Raw genomic sequence first — 17,656 nt, forward strand, 5'->3', positions numbered from 1 at the left:
GCGGCTACTCGCGGCAGTCTTTTTTTAACAGCATGCACTCTTTTTTCCTTCGTCAGGAGAGGTGTACTGGCAGTCGCGTGACACACACAGATCAGACACATATTTCTGTGTTGCAGGTATGGAGATGTTCTTATGTTTTGGAGATGCAGTCTTTCAGTCATTGTTTTTATAAGTACAGTGTTGTACTGCCTGTTAGATGGCGGTTATTAATATAATTGTACTGAAGTATAATGTTTGAACTATAAGTACCAGAATATTGGGTCCTGGTTATTGAATTGTATTTATCTGACTGTTTATTTGTTTTTGAATTATTTTGTTTATTGTTCTTATAAGTTGTTTTTGATGTTTTTTTCAGTGACATATTATTTATTTTGTGCTTTTTGTTTTTGAGAGCTTAAGTTAATGTTTTAAAACAATTTGTTGTATTTGATTCATTATATTATTGTAGTGTTAATGAAGCTGCAGACACAGCTGCTTTCAACATGGCCGGAGGAGAGGTGTACTGGCAGTCGCGTGACACACACAGATCAGACACATGTTTCTGTGTTGCAGATGTGCAGTAAAGAGCCAAAGACCCAGTACTGTCTCCTGCCTCTTACTTTCACGCCAGAACACAACGCAAGAACAACAGGCGTAACACATGAACGGGTTACACATACTGAGGTGAGTTGTTGAGGATATGTCGAGCTGTCGATAAGCACGGCTGTTTCTGTGCTCTTATATACTGTTAGCCTGTTTTGCTGGCGTTAGTGAAGCTGTTTTCAACTGGATGTAACATTGTTGAACTCTGATGATTAATGAATAAACTCTCGATGTGACGACGTGAGCATGTAATTGTAACCCTGTGTTCATTTAGTCGTTTGATACCGTTTAATATCCAGTACATCTATTGGGTGTTTTATAACATGCCCTGGAATCATTTTAAGTTTTACAATGCCGGTGATTTACGACTCTTTCGCGACAGTCAACTGTGGCGTAAACTCTGGCGGGTCTCAGAGCTAGCTTATGTGAGCCAGCAGTGACATCTATACATGCAGTAGCCTTAAAATACTGATTATTTATTCTCCTGCTAGGTAAGAATTTGTGTTTTATACGTTTATTGTCACATTGTGCGCCATGTTATTGTTTCGGTGAAATGAATTTCTACAATGGCGGACTTAGACAAAATAGTGTTACTGTTAATTTGACTCTCTGCAGTGTTTAAATGCTTACATATACACACACAGTTACTGTCCCGCCACACGTATCAGTTCTGCTTCTATGCCCCATCTTTGTTTACTCTTTCCCACCCAACAAGTGCATAAATAAGATGTTAAAAACGTCATCATCATATCAAACATGATCGATTTGGGGGGAGTTTGTTTGGCACATGCTGACTGCATCCTAATTATAACCAGAAGAGGAGGCGAGAGCAGAGAACGAGAGTGCAGCAGTTTGGTGAAAGGAACAGGTGAAGAAGAGGTGAGCATCCAAGAGACGAGCAAGAGGACAGTTTCAAAGCAGACATTATGGCACAATAAAAGCTGTAAGAGCAGAGATTTATTCATGTCTTTACTATTTTTCTTTAGCTTCTACTCCCGCTGCTTACAATAAATCTGAGATAAAGAACAAACAAGAACAACTCACATGGCATTGATTGTTTAGTTCAGTGTCACTCTGTGATTGTTTGACATTTCATATAAATGTGACTCTAAAATATAGCCAATAATATTAAAAAGCTGCTGTTACTGAGTGAAACTTGAAGGATTATGATAAACTTCAGTTCTTACTGAATCTGTAACATTGCTTTTTTTTAAAATTGTTAAATGACTTTTGTGTCACTGTGCACAGTGAAAAGCTCACCTGATGTAGTGGTGAGGCCATGTTCACCACTAGATGGAGACAACCTGGCACAGGTATTTTCTATACACTAAATTTCACACTGAAAAGCCTTGGTGGGAATTTTTGTTTCATAGAAAGTAAAGGAAAACATGTCTTGAGGTCTTTTTCCTGTGTTTCCAAAATTGTGTTTTTCACATACACATCAAAACTTCACACAGACAAACACACACAGAAAACAATAAAATATGTCAAATTGCATGCACGTCTCATTCATTTTCTGAGAATTTCAACACTTTTAGTTTTTATGGAAAATAACTTTGTCAGGTCAGTGAATAGCTGCCACATAAGTACAAATCTAAATCATACATGTGTATTATAGAAAAAAGCACAAACCGTTGTGCTGTTAGTTCATAATAAATGGGTAGGGGTGCATAGTCAGTAAAAGTCACCAAGGCTCTGCAGAGCTCCAAACCTGCTCTTCCACAGACAGAAGCATCAAAAATGTGCGCTGGGAGCTTCATGGCATGGATTTCTACAGCCAACCAAATCTATATGTGTGTGGCCAAGAACCTTAGTCCATGTAGGGCATCTTAGCACAGTTTACTTGTGTCAGCTAGTGGGAGGGCAGAGAGCGCAGCCTTTACATTGTTTTATTGTAGAGTGACAGGAACTGCCTATGAGCTTCTAATCAAGCAGAAGTGTTGACGGAAAATCTATCAAAGGAAATACATTGATGAAAATCAAAGAAGAGAAATATTTATGTGATGTTCCATTTTCCTGAGAGCTGATTGGCTGTGATGACTCCTTCAAGTACTACATGCTACTTTGTCCTGCTAGTTAAGCCTGCTGTCTGTTCTCAGGCCTCCTCCTGTTTCACTGCCATATATCCATCACCAGACGGCTCCACTGACCTGCCTGCTGACATCAGACCACACCCCTGTGTCATGTGACCTGGCAGGAGTAGCAAAGCTGGACTCAGACCTGGCCCAGGCAAGTTCAAAGGCAGCTGTGGTAGAGAGAGTATATGGGCTCAAATTGTGGTCATAAATATTTTGTACTTGTAAATCAGGATTTGTGTGTGTATGGGATCAGAACAATGCCACCTTGACATGAAACCGAAAAAAATATTGAAACTGAAAAAAATGTACAACGCGGCTGCGGTCATTGGTCATTATTTTCCTGTATGAATCGCTGTTACAGTAAAAAATGTCACTTGCATATATCATATAGGAGACACACACATTGATATACACTAAATAGTCATTTCATTTCTCTTTTTTTGTGTTGCCAATTTTTCGCGGGACACGCAATCGTGTTCTCTGATTGGATAGTTAAATTTGTGATTGACATGACATTGGCCAATCAGATGAGAGGAAGAAAAATAGGGTCAAAATTCGTACTTGTAACTTGAAAGTTTAGTGCAGACTTTCACACATATTTTTTGGATAAGTCCACACACAAATCTTTTTTACACACACAAATCCTGATTTACAAGTACAAAACTGATTTACAAGTACAAAATATTTATGACCACAATTGAGCCCATAGTAGTAAAGCACTGGAAGGATGAGGTGGAAACAGGAAGTGTGTAGATACAGTGGACTTGGCATCCTCCATCTGCCTCCATGCTCTCTTTACTGGTCTTCTAAAAACTTCTCCTGTAGCTGTTTAAATGTTTAGGATAGCATTTAGAATTCAACGTTTGTCATTACACATGTCTAAATACAGGGTAACAAAATACAGTTTGCATCTAATCAGTAAGTGCAATAAGAGCAGATTATGTATAAGTTCAGTAGAGAGCAGATATACAGATGTACTGTTGTATACATATGTACAGATATACAGATGGTGTAGCATACAGATGTTCTGTATTGCTGTACAGATGGGCAGATATACAGGTGTACTGTGAACAAATATACAGATGTGCTACATATATGCAGATGTATCGGTGTGAGGTAAACAGATCTACAGAGTGCTATGAATATATCTACAGCAGTGGAAGCGTAGCTCTCTGAACAGACTGTAACAGTGAACAGTGTAGGCACTATAACAGAGACTCTGTCAGTGTCGTAAAACTATAGCAGTAACCAATGTGAGCATGTGGTGAATGTTGTTACGATCCAATGTTGTCAGTGTTTTGTGTTAGGCGTGACTGTTATGTGTTTCCTGTTTTACTTTGAAGGTCTGTCTTATCTCAGTGTGTTCAGGTTACGCTTCCTTGTCTCGTCAGTTCTGATTTGCCCCAGCTGTGTTTCCCTCCTGTTGTCCGTTCCCTGATTGCTCCCTCTATGTATTTAAGCCCTGTGTTTCAGTTTGTCATGCGTCGTGATCATTGTGGTGTTGGTATCGTAGTTTTGTATATAGCTGTAAATAGATTTGTAAAGTAGCAATTGAGTATTTTTTCCACCTTTTTTCCACCACTCTCCCAAACACGTCACTATAAGACTGGACTCTCACACACGTCACCACACGCACCACCACACATTTCCTATAATTCTATAATTTATAATCCTTATCTTTATAATCTCTTCTGCTATTTGCACATTCTTTACTGTAAATTCCTAAGTTAATTTGTAAATTTTTGTAGTAAATTGTAAATATTGTAAAACTTTTCTTCTGTCATTTAATGGTCGGGCATTGTACAGCTACAAGCATTTCACCCCCATGTCATACTGTGTATGGTTGTGTGTGTGTGACAAATAAAATTTGAATTTGAATTTGATTTGAATTTGATTTATATATTGTTCACTGCAGCAGCCTAGTAGGCGTGAGAAGCCATTTTTGTTGATTAAGTTTTCTCCTGTTTTTCATGTAGCGAGTTAGGTAAGTGAATTGTCTTTTGTTTGGTTTTTCATTTTGGGTAGGAAAGCGTAGGGACCATTAGGGAGTTTTGTTTATTTTCGGCACTGCTCACTGCTGAAGCAAATAAATGGCTGCTTAGCATTTTAAAAGATACTATTGTTTGGGTTCTTGTTTTGGGTGGAGTGTGGTGGGCCAATGTTGTGTTGCGTTCAAGACACGCCTAGACTTAGAACGTAACAATGTTGAGAATGAAATCATGGTCACTGGGAGGAGGAGTGTAGAAGGGTTCAGTGAGTGTGGATCGAAAGGTTCAGCGGGGGCTGAGTTCAGTAGGGTGACAGCTGTGGGGGAGGAGCTGTTCCTAAACCTGCTGGTTTTAGTCTGAAGGCTCCTGTAGCACCTTCTGGGGGGGAGGAGCTGGAGGAGTTTATTGGCAGGATGAGAGGAGTCCCTGAGAATGATGCGTGCTCGGCATAGACATCTCTTCTTGTGGACATCCTCAATGGCAGGAAGTGGAGGCCCTGTGGTGAAAACTGCCCAACCCGCTGCAGTGCCTTGTGGCCAGCAACAGTTCCCATACCAGAGTGTGACACAGTTGGTCAGGATGCTCTCTATCACATAGTGGTAGAAGTTAACCAGTATGTCAGTAGACAGGTGGTTCTTCTTCAGTGTCCTCAAGGAAAAAAAGGCGCTGATGGGCCTTCTTGACCAGGCTGGAGGTGTCAGTTGACCAGGACAGATTCTCAGAGATGTGGGTCCCCAAGAACTTGAAGCTGGAGACCCATTCAACAGCTGTGCCATTTATGTAGATGGGGACATGGGGGTCTCTGTTCTCCCTCCTGAAGTCCACAATGAGCTCTTTGGTTTTGCTGGTATTCAGGAGCAGGTTATTGTCAGCACCACACAGCTAGGTGCTTTACTCTTCCCTGTAGCAGACTCATCATTGTCTCTGATGAGACAGTCACCGCGGTGTCATCTGCAGACTGGATGATGGAGTTGGATCCGGACCGAGGTCTGCAGTCATAGAGGAACGGGCTCAGCACACAGCCCTGTGGAGTGCCAGTGTTGAGTGTGATGGTGGTAGAGCAGTTATAGCCTGACCTTACATGCCAGGGTCTGTTGGTCAGAAAGTCCATGATCCAGGTACAGATAATAATAATAATAATAATAATAATAATAATGGATTACATTTATATAGCGTCTTGTCTAAGGACACAACGACCAGGGGGATCAAACCGGCAACCTTCCAGTTATAGATGAGCTTCCCAATCCCCTGAACCATGGTCGCCTGGAGTTGCTGAGTCCAAAATCCACAAGTTTGGTGATCAGCTTGGAGGGAATGCCTGTACTGAATGCTGAGCTGAAGTCAACAAACAGCATTCTTACATAAGTATTGCATAAATATCTGAGTACACGTTGCAAGAAACTGCATTCCCAGATCACATCCACTGTGTGCTGGAAAATTTGCAACGATTCTACAAAAAAGTTCCACGTGGTGGGTTTTTTTTTCTTCCTACTGGTGATGATCCAGTGGAGCTCCAGTCACTCCAGGCTCCCTTGTGGTTCCACAAAACAAACAAACTCGTGCGTCCATGACTGATACTCCTGCTTCACTTCTGTATGAATTGATCTTTTCATCACGGTTCACTTTGGACAAGCAGGGCCCTATTTCAGGAAGCCGGTTTAGAAAACTCAGAGTGAAAAACGATACTCAGGGTTGAGTAACCCCGAACTGTCCAACTCGGAATATTCGGTTTCAGAAAGGCTGATAACAATTAGTTCAATCAACGCGGAGTTGCTTTAACCCCAAGTTAAGCGCGCGCATGAGGATACATAAAGCCCTGATTAGTGGAGCACAGATTAAGCGAGTCACCATGGAGACGGAGGGAAAGAAGGCGCGGTCAATGTATTTTACAGCGCTTGAGGCCGAAATTCTGATGGCAGTATATGCTGATAACATGCAAATTTTGCGGGAAAAAAGTAACACAGGCTCAGCTGCAAAAGAAAGGGAGCATGCATGGCAAAACAAAGCCGACAGAGTCAATGCGTGAGTGTTAATTTAAACATTGATCTAGGGATTTCCACCCATTTAACACGTTATCTTATTATATTTCATTATATTTTATTTTATTTTTTATTTCATACATTTTATTTTGTGATGTGATGTGAGCGCAGGTGCAACCCAACAGGCCCCAAACGTTCCTGGTAGCAAGTAAAAATGAAATATAAAAATATAGTCCAAACAGGTAAGGTGTAATTGTATTATGAGCCATAGTGCTTGGTCTGTTTGTCCGATGTAAATCAATTGCAGTTAGAGGCTACATTAATTTTCTTTCTGTAAGCACTTATTGAAATTATCTGAGCACATTACAAGTACATATTTGCTTACTCTGTATGCTCAAATGTGGCCCGTTATAGCCAACAGAAAAAAAGCGGAGGCCCGAAAAACAGGTGGGGGTCCTCCACCACCACCACTCACAGAGCCTGGCCACTTGGCTTCCACATTTGTGATAATGTTGGCAGCATCACATATGATCTTCACAGTGCAGAGAACACAAATTAGCATCCATTACTATAATGAAATAATTTGTTAGTTTGAAATGCTACAGGGAACTATGTACCTGTACATTAATGCTGTGGAAAGACTTCCTGTTCACATAGTCTCCTTCATTTACTGAAGGAGCAATGATTGGAATGTGAGTGCCATCTATACAGCCAATCACGCCTGGGAACCGTGAGAATAAATGTAAAATTTAAGTAGTAGTTCAAGTATCACCACATCATGAATTAAGTTTTGTTCATCCTGCTACCTGCAATTTTGTGGCATCCCTCTTTGATAAATCTTGTGGGTCTGTGACCGGGGAACACCACAAACGAGTACAGGAGACGTTTCAGTGCAACTGTAACATTCCTGACTGCCCGACAGACGGTAGCCTTGGAAACGTGCTCAGCGTCACCAATATTATACAGAAAGCTCCTGTTTGCAAAAAACCGAAGTGCGATACAAATAATATGTACAGAACTGAGAGGATGTCCGCGATGTGTCACATGAGCAATATTAGGCCTGAGGATGTTATTCAAATAAATTATAGATTGTGCTGAAAAACGGTAACGTTCACACAGAAAATCATCAGGAAATGATAAAATGTCCGAACGCGCTCTAATCACTCTCTCCCGGCGGAGAGCTCTGCGGAGAATTTGGGCTTCAACATCTACTGGCTCTTCAAGGAAGGGACACGCCATGTCTGACACTTCCTACAGTCAGGTTTCTGACAAAGAGGCGGAGAAGGTCAGGGTTAGTTGTAGTAAACCTGCTAGGGGGCAGGTTAGCTTCACGGAGTGTGTCGTCATAGTAACTCACTCAGAATTAATCTAAACTCGCTTTGTGAAACCGAAAACCCAGAGTTTTCGTTAACTCAGGGTATACTTACTCAGAGTTTGCACTAAACCGGCTTCCTGAAATAGGGCCCAGGAAACAGAGGTGACGCTGACTTGTGGCTTTGCAGGAGGATTCCCTTTAACAACAGGAGCATGCACACAGTTTGTTTTAGGCCACCATGAATAGCTCACATTGTAAATCACAAAGAGCCAGTATATGATACTGTAGCTTCCACTCACTGTGACGGGATGGCTCGTAGGTGATTACACTCTGCTTCATTTGGTTCCAGTTCAGATTAAGGGACAACACATGAAAAGACAGAAACTGGAAACAAATGTTAGAAAAATATTTACTGTTAGAAAACATTCAGTGAAAACAAAATTGATTTTTCTGTTTGGCTTCAAATCTGAGTCTCCAAAAGCCAGTCAGACAGTAGAGTTGGTATAAACAGAGAGAGGAGATGAATCTTTTTTTTTAGACAGAGGAAGGAAAATATTTAGATTCACTTAAAAGGATAATTCTCTATTTTTAGCACTTTCCACTTTCACTTTCTTGCCATTGAACCATAATTAGCTTTAATTTCACTTCAAATACACGAACACAGAAAAGTAAAAGTGTGATTCTACCAAAGGTAAAACCTAAAATATAGCATTTTGAAAGAGTTCAAGGAGTTAAAATATTTGCTGGTCACTGCATTTTTGTGCGTGCAGAATTGCTAGTTTGTTGCAGAGCATGGTTCGAGGTTTTGGAGAAGCGAGGGGAGACAGCCACCGGAAGACACCTGGCGCGGAGGCGAATAAGATGCTCTTTTGAACTTTTTTTAAAATCGTTAATGAAACTTTTTTGGTTGTGAAACCTACGTATCTATTGTATCTGTTTGACGTTGAAGGGGCGTCATTAAATTTAAGCCCTAATGGTATAAAACATCTGCTTGTGCATTGTTAGTTAGAGATCGATGCTGTCTGCGTACAGCGGTCGTCTCTCCACGCGTGTCATTAAAATCATCATTTGACTTCACCCGGCCGGATCAGTGTTGTTATTTTTTTGGATTACCTCCTGTATCCCTCCTTGATATTTGAACCCTAACACTGCTGTATATGTGCTGGATTATTTGGACTACATTGCATTGTACAGTTAAACTATGATTGTATCTGTGGGGCTTAAAAACAATGACATGTGTGCACACACAGTGGATTCATTTTCACTTCTTTAGGGCTGGTCTGGAAACATTAACTGGCTCTAGATGACAGAAAGCGCTGCAAGGGCAGAAAAAACAGTATTAATCCCTTTTTGGTGCACATTATGACAGCTGGGATTCATGTATTGTGCATGTGTTGAGGTTTTCTCTTTGTGACTGAGGTCCTTACTGGCGGTGGGATTTGTATTGAGCGTGCAGTGCAGAGTGATCAGACACATATGTGCTGTTCCACAAACGGGATGTTTTTATTGTAGTCACTGTAGCAAGTGAGATCATTGAGAAATAAACCAGGAAAGATCAAACCACAGATCTTAAGTCCATGATACAATCTGAAGGAAGAGACAAGGCTCACTGTGTGGAAGGCTGAGATACTCGTCACTTCTGCAGACGAGCAGCAGAGATAGTTCAACAGGCCACAGAGTATTTTCCCAAAAGTCTCGGGGATCATTGAGATGTTTTCTGGCAAAACTGAGAGCAGCCTTTGTTCGTTTTGCTCAGCAGGGGTTTCCATCTTAGAGTGGGGGAACCCTAAAATCAGCTGTAGTGGCTCTTTACACAAATCAACAAGATGCAAGCAGGTATTTCATGAACTGTCCTGGCTGATTTCCACCCTCTACACTGACAGGACGCTGTTTACACAGTCTTTTTTTTCTATATTTAAGCATCACCAGCTGAAATTCATATCCATCTCTGTTACACTTGATGTAACAGACCACGAGCACCACAGCCATTGTGCATCAGTCACACGCAGTTCTTTACTGTAAACTAACCTGATTATCCTGCACTAACCTGCAGAGGATTTTCATGTGCTCTTTAAATAACACAGTTGGTTTGCTTTGCAGCGTGTTTCACAATATGAGAACATGAGGAAATCCATGCAAGCTTTAAATTTGCATCAAGCAGTCCTGAGCAGTCCATACCTTTAAATATAAGCTCTCCTCTTCCTGTCCTGTATTCTTTCTCCATCTCTGAGTGAAGTTATCTCAAACTCGTTTCTGTCTCTGTGAAATACAGCAGCTTTTAGCTGCAACACACTGTGAAACAAACTGCACAAAAACAGTTTGTGTGTTTGCTGATGTTTGTTGAGCTGTGTTAAGGGTTCAATATTTAGGAGGAGAGTAAAAACAACCATGGTCCAGAAGAGCTTGGTCAAACAATTGATTTTAATGACCACACGCAGCGTGGTGAGATGTACACTGCAAAACATCAGCTGTAGATCTCCGCCCAAAAAGACACTTCAGATTGCTTTTGATTCATCAGGGTTAACGCCCCCTCATGCGTCATCAGATACAATACATGCATACGTCAAATCAAAACCACAATGACTTTTAACACAGTTTGAAAAGAACATCGCCTCGTCTCCATGCCAGGTCCATCTTCTGACTCTCGCTTCTCCAACTTTAACACAGTGTACTCAGAGTTAGGCCTTTCTTTTATAATGCAACAGAATCAGCACATACACATTTAAGATTATAACAAGCATTCAAAAGCATTTAAGATTATAGATTTAACTCAACAGTTTAACGTGGTTATAACTGCACCTGTAATAAAGGCTAATTGGCTACCAATATGTTTAAACATCTGAATACAATATCAATGCTGTAGATTATGTTATTAATGTCATTACTGCAATGGTAATGATGATGACCATGAACCATAGCAGTGAAATAATTTCCCTGATCTCCACAGCTGATAGAAACGTTGCATTTGAAATTACCTGCCACGACATGTTACTCCCTTTATGCTTGATCGTCTTCTGTAGGGCTCATTAGATGCTGAAGTACCGCGGCCACAACTTATGGACACCTGCAGTCGTTCCAGAGCTGTGCCAAAAAATCAAAACCACACAGCGGCCCACTTGGACCCTTTACTATGGCACACGTCATCTCTTTTTATGTGACGTCCCCTGGTGATTATTTTAAATGAAGGCTCAGAGTGACAGAAACAATAACTCCCTGTAAATTTGTTGAACCAAAAGTAACGAGAAAATGTAAGAAGTTTCAAAATAGGGCGGCTGTGGCTCACTGTACAGGGAGTGCAGAATTATTAGGCAAGTTGTATTTTTGAGGAATAATGTTATTATTGAACAACAACCATGTTCTCAATGAACCCAAAAAACTCATTAATATCAAAGCTGAATGTTTTTGGAAGTAGTTTTTAGTTTGTTTTTAGTTTGAGCTATTTTAGGGGGATATCTGTGTGTGCAGGTGACTATTACTGTGCAGAATTATTAGGCAACTTAACAAAAAACAAATATATACCCATTTCAATGATTTATTTTTACCAGTGAAACCAATATAACATCTCCACATTCACAAATATACATTTCTGACATTCAAAAACAAAACAAAAACAAATCAGCGACCAATATAGCCACCTTTCTTTGCAAGGACACTCAAAAGCCTGCCATCCATGGATTCTGTCAGTGTTTTGATCTGTTCACCATCAACATTGCGTGCAGCAGCAACCACAGCCTCCCAGACACTGTTCAGAGAGGTGTACTGTTTTCCCTCCTTGTAAATCTCACATTTGATGATGGACCACAGGTTCTCAATGGGGTTCAGATCAGGTGAACAAGGAGGCCATGTCATTAGTTTTTCTTCTTTTATACCCTTTCTTCTTTTATACCCTTTCTTGCCAGCCACGCTGTGGAGTACTTGGACGCGTGTGATGGAGCATTGTCCTGCATGAAAATCATGTTTTTCTTGAAGGATGCAGACTTCTTAGATGAATCTAAGATGGCGCTGGAGTGACGGCAGCCTTTCCAAGTAGCTCTGCAACACCGCACCTTTTTTATTAACTTTAACTTTTTTAGACTAGGCTTTTCAAACTTTTTTTCACCTTCCTCTACTTATACCTCTTAGATATAGCGATACAAGATGGATAATGCACTTTTAAAAACTTCTGGAACCAGTTCCTTCATCTATTCGAGAGCGGAGCTGCTGGCACTAAAAACAAAGGGACAGACCGGCATGCGACACAACATCCCGGCCGAGCTAAAGAGGAGCTACAGAGGCTGCAAAGCTGGAGTGAGGAGAGCGGATCACCGGAGGTGATTCAAACCATCAATCCCGACAGTGATCATGGGCAACGTGAACTCGTTACAGAATAAGATTGACGAACTGTGCGCTCTGAACAACCACAGACTATACCGTGAGTGCAGCTTGTTTATCTTCACGGAGACGTGGCTAACCGAGCTAACGCCGCAGGCTAACGTAGACCTATGTGGTTTCACATCCGTGAGAGCCGATAGGGACACGCAGGCCAGCGGAAAAAGCAGAGGTGGGGGACTCATTGTCTACGTTAACAACAGATACTGTAACCCTGGACACGTCTCCGTTAAAGTTTCGGTATGCCGTCCGGACCTGGAGCTGCTAGCTGTTAGCTTGCGGCCATATTATCTACCTCGGGAGTTCAGTCATGTGATCTGTGTGTGTGTTTACATCCCTCCGAGGGCCGACGCAACAGCTGCCTGTGAGAAAATACACACAGTCACAGCAAGACTTCAGACACAAAACCCCGAGGCTTTCATTATTATATCTGGAGACTTTAACCATGCCACACTGGACTCTACTCTGGCTGCTTTTCACCAGTTTGTGAATTGTCCCACAAGGAGCAACAGGACAATTGACCTACTGTATGCTAATGTGAGAGATGCATACAGAGCCACCCCCCTCCCCCCACTAGGGAAGTCAGACCACAACCTGGTTTACCTACAGCCACAATACACACCCCTCGTCCAAAGGCAGCCTGTCACAACGCGCTCCATCCGGAGATGGACCCCAGAAAAGGAGGATGCTCTGAGGGACTGCTATGACACCACAGACTGGGATGTGCTCCTGAGCCCACATGGTGAGGACATAGAGGGGGCGACACACTGTCTGACGGACTACCTCAACTTTTGTGTGGACACGGTCGCCCCTGCTAAGACGGTACGGTGTTATCCTAATAACAAACCGTGGGTAACACAGGAAGTCAAAGCTGTCCTCAACATGAAGAAGAAGGCTTTCAGGAGCAAAGTGAAGGAGGAGATGAAAGCAGCACAGCGGGAGGTGAAACGCTGCCTGAGGGAAGCAAAGGACACCTACAGGAGGAAGGTGGAGCAGAAGTTGGAGAGGAACAATATGAGGGAGGTCTGGAATGGTGTGAAAACCATCACAGGCCACAACACCAAGAAAAGCACAGTGGGGGGGACTGTGGAGAAGGCAAACGAACTCAACAACTTCTTCAACAGGTTTGACCAGCCCACAACCCCCCCACCCTCACCTTTACTACGGAGTCCAATCCCCACTCTCCTGCCTCCCTCGCTTCCCCCCCTTCCTGACACCATGACACCCCCCTCCTCCAATCCCTCTCTCAGCAGCAAGACATCTCCCCTCCTCCCAAACATCTCCCAGTGTCACAGTGGATCAGGTCAGGAGACAACTGAGGAAGCTTCGCCCCAGAAAGGCAGCAGGCCCAGACAAGGTGTGTCCTAGGATGCTAAAGGCGTGTGCTGCTGAACTTGGGGAGCCGCTACAACGAGTCTTCAACCTCAGTCTGCGACTGGGGAGAGTGCCCGCCCTATGGAAGACATCCTGCATCGTCCCGGTCCCCAAAAAGAACCGGCCCAATGAGCTGAATGACTTCCGACCGGTGGCACTGACGTCACATCTTATGAAGACTCTAGAGCGGCTCTTCCTCAACCTCCTCCGACCACAGGTACAACATGCCCAGGACCCACTACAGTTTGCATACAAGGCGGGTGTCGGAGTGGAGGATGCCATCCTGTACCTCCTACACAGAGCCCACTCACACCTGGATGGGGGAAAAGGCACGGTCAGGATCCTGTTTCTTGACTTTTCCAGTGCCTTTAATACCATCTGGCCCTGTATGCTTCAGGAAAAACTGAACAGGATGGAGGTGGACCCCTGCCTGGTCGCTTGGATCTCCGACTACCTCACCGACAGACCACAGTACGTCAGGCTGAAGGACATCACGTCTGACACAGTGGTCAGCAGCACAGGAGCACCACAGGGAACTGTGCTGTCCCCTCTTCTCTTCACCCTGTACACCTCTGACTTCTGCTACAACTCTGAATTATGCCATATTCAGAAGTTTGCAGACGACACAGCCATCGTGGGGTGTATCTGGGATGATCAGGAAGAGGAGTACAGAAGTCTGGTGAGGAACTTTGTCGCATGGAGTCACACAAACCACCTGAAACTCAACACCTCAAAGACTAAGGAACTGGTTGTGGACTTCGGGAGGTCCAGAGAAGGTCCACTGCCGGTTCAGATAGAGGGGGAGGAGGTGGAGGTGGTCAACAAGTACAAGTACCTCGGGCTGTGGGTGGACAATAAACTGGACTCATGCAACACAGAGCACCTGTATAAAAAAGCCCAAAGCCGACTGTACTTCCTCAGGAGGCTGAGGTCTTTTAACATCTGCAGGAAGCTCCTGAGGATGTTTTACCAGTCGGTGGTTGCTGGAGTACTTTTCTATGCTGTGGTGTGCTGGGGGAGCAGCACAGCAAAGAAGGACTCATCCAGGCTGGAGAAACTGATCAGGAGGGCTAGCTCTGTGGTCGGCATGAAGCTGGACACTCTGGTGACAGTGGCAGAGAAAAGGACACTAAAGAAACTGATGGACATTATGAACAATGCTGGGCATCCTCTGCACACGGCCATTAACAACCAGAAGAGTCTGTTCAGTGACAGGTTGCTTCTCCCCAAGACAAGAACTAACAGACTTAAAAACTCCTTTGTCCCACACGCCATCAGACTGTTTAACTCCTCTCTGGAGGGGAGAGGGAGGGGAAACAGGAGGACAAAGGAGGGGGGAACAACTAAGCTGTAGTGCCTCTTCACCTCACTGTACAATACCTTGTGCAATACTTTTTGTAAATAGTCAACAGTGCAATAGACTCAATACGAGAAATGTGCAATTCACTTGTATTTTTATTTTTATTCCTATTTATTCTATATATGTGTGTGTGTATATATATATATATATATATATATATATATATATATATATATAATATTCTGTAACTCTGTAACTTCTGTCGGTGCTGTGCTTTTTTGGAAATCGAATTTCCCAGAGGAACCCACCCGAGGGATTAATAAAGTTCTATCTAATCTAATCTAATCTAAATCTTCTTCCTGTACCACTGCTTGAAGAAGGTGTCTTCCAGAAACTGGCAGTAGGACTGGGAGTTGAGCTTGACTCCATCCTCAACCCGAAAAGGCCCCACAAGCTCATCTTTGATGATACCAGCCCAAACCAGTACTCCACCTCCACCTTGCTGGCGTCTGAGTGGGACTGGAGCTCTCTGCCCTTTACCAATCCAGCCACGGGCCCATCCATCTGGCCCATCAAGACTCACTCTCATTTCATCAGTCCATAAAACCTTAGAAAAACCAGTCTTGAGATATTTCTTGGCCCAGTCTTGACGTTTCAGCTTGTGTGTCTTGTTCAGTGGTGGTCGTCTTTCAGCCTTTCTTACCTTGGCCATGTCTCTGAGTATTGCACACCTTGTGCTTTTGGGCACTCCAGTGATGTTGCAGCTCTGAAATATGGCCAAACTGGTGGCAAGTGGCATCTTGGCAGCTGCACGCTTGACTTTTCTCAGTTCATGGGCAGTTATTTTGCGCCTTGGTTTTTCCACACGCTTCTTGCGACCCTGTTGACTATTTTGAATGAAACGCTTGATTGTTCGATGATCACGCTTCAGAAGCTTTGTAATTTTGAGACTGCTGCATCCCTCTGCAAGATATCTCACTATTTTTGACTTTTCTGAGCCTGTCAAGTCCTTCTTTTGACCCATTTTGCCAAAGGAAAGGATGTTGCCTAATAATTATGCACACCTGATATAGGGTGTTGATGTCATTAGACCACACCCCTTCTCATTACAGAGATGCACATCACCTAATATGCTTAATTGGTAGTAGGCTTTCGAGCCTATACAGCTTGGAGTAAGACAACATGCATGAAGAGGATGATGTGGACAAAATACTCATTTGCCTAATAATTCTGCACTCCCTGTATGCTGGACCAGTGAAATTCTCCTTTCTGTCAGTGTAAAGATGACATATTTAACTGTTTTTCTACATGATAAAGAAAAAGCTGATGTGACAAAGACAGAAATCTGTCGGCACGGCTCTTTGTACTTAAATCGTAAGAAATAAACGTGTAAGATTACAGAAAAAAGCCCTGACAGCTCATTGCCCAAACTGCACAGTTTTTCCTTTCGTTTTTTAAACTGTAGTTGTCAATAGAAAATTGATTAACCGCATAAATTAACCGTATAAAGGTTATACTGACAACAGGAGGGAATGTCAATAGAAAATTGTATTTGTTTAGTCAGTATAAGCTTTTAATGATATAAGTTTATTCGTGATAGAATGCTGCATGATGATCTCTTCATTGCTCAGAACTGATTGTTCTTTATGAAACGTGTTCTGATATTCGTATCTGAATCTTTCCACAGCGATAGTAAGAAGTTGAACAAGCAGTTCTGACATCGCACACACACACACACACACACACGCACACATGCACATGCTCATGTCACTGAACGAATGTATTAATTCCTGTTGTATAAAGAAAGAAAGCAGACGGTGACAGAGCGCGAGTCCATGAATGTCTCCTGTGCGAGCGCTCTGTGACCGTCCTCACGAGTAAACACAACTGCAGTGTTTGTGTTTTCTAACTCAGGTGTCTCAGCTGAAGAACTGCGGGGTGATTTTTAAAAATCCCCTGTCAGTAGTCATATAAAACAGAGATTTCTGTAGTAAAAAGTGAAAAACAAACTTTTCTGTCATTTAATTGTTATTTGCTTGATGTCTTTGTGTAGCATGAATGGCAATAAAGGAGGTTTTTATCACTAGGAAAAGCTGTAAAACTTATAAAAACACGGTTAAAAGTCCAAATTTCATGCTTGTGCTTCTTTGTGGTGAGCAGCAGATCCAACAAGTTAAGAATTATTAACGACTTCAAGCGAGCGTTCAGGCCTGTGAAACTCATTTAGACACTCAGACAGTGAGCCATGGCTCTGTGGTATGTGCACACATCTCTGCCATTCAAAGACACTTTGTATAACTTGATTTTATGTTATTTTTCAAATGTACATATTCTTTTTCAACAAAGCAACATTTTATTCAGTGTTTTCATGAAAATAGTATTTTTATGCATTAAGTACTACTTGGGAGAACACACCTGAGGTCTAAGGCCTGGACAAGTTTGAAACAATGGAAAATAGCAGAAAATAAAAACAAGTCTGCACTCAGCTTTGCAGTCTTCCATTGAAATGCAGTCAGATGCTGCCCACTTTACGTTTTCACAGTTGTTTGGTGGTGGCTATGGCGGAGCTTCCACAGAGGCCAGCAGGTGGATGAGGGAAAGGTGAGGCAGGAGGAGCAGAGGCCCGAGGCGGCCGCCGGTCCGAGTGTCAGGTGAACTGAACTTCAGGTAAG

The 17,656-nt window shown here is 42.7% G+C and overlaps 1 protein-coding gene across 8 annotated transcripts in view; it reads left to right on the top strand.

Moving 5' to 3' along the window:
* The first annotated feature begins 305 nt into the window (after positions 1-305).
* Positions 306-17,656, top strand: part of rab3gap1 (RAB3 GTPase activating protein subunit 1) — a 61,471-nt gene continuing 44,120 nt past the window's right edge. For 6 of the 8 annotated variants that reach the window (XM_080305696.1, XM_080305697.1, XM_080305703.1 and 3 more), the window contains exon 1: positions 306-663. In XM_080305696.1, coding sequence (XP_080161822.1) covers positions 454-663 — 210 coding nt within the window. In that variant the 5' untranslated portion in view covers positions 306-453. Of the gene's footprint in view, positions 664-2,681; positions 2,812-17,656 lie in introns of all 8 variants that reach the window. The other 2 variants (XM_080305699.1, XM_080305700.1) reach the window with 1 other exon arrangement.

This window comes from Astatotilapia calliptera, chromosome 8 (assembly GCF_964374335.1).
Source record: "Astatotilapia calliptera chromosome 8, fAstCal68.1, whole genome shotgun sequence".
Taxonomy (NCBI): domain Eukaryota; kingdom Metazoa; phylum Chordata; class Actinopteri; order Cichliformes; family Cichlidae; genus Astatotilapia; species Astatotilapia calliptera.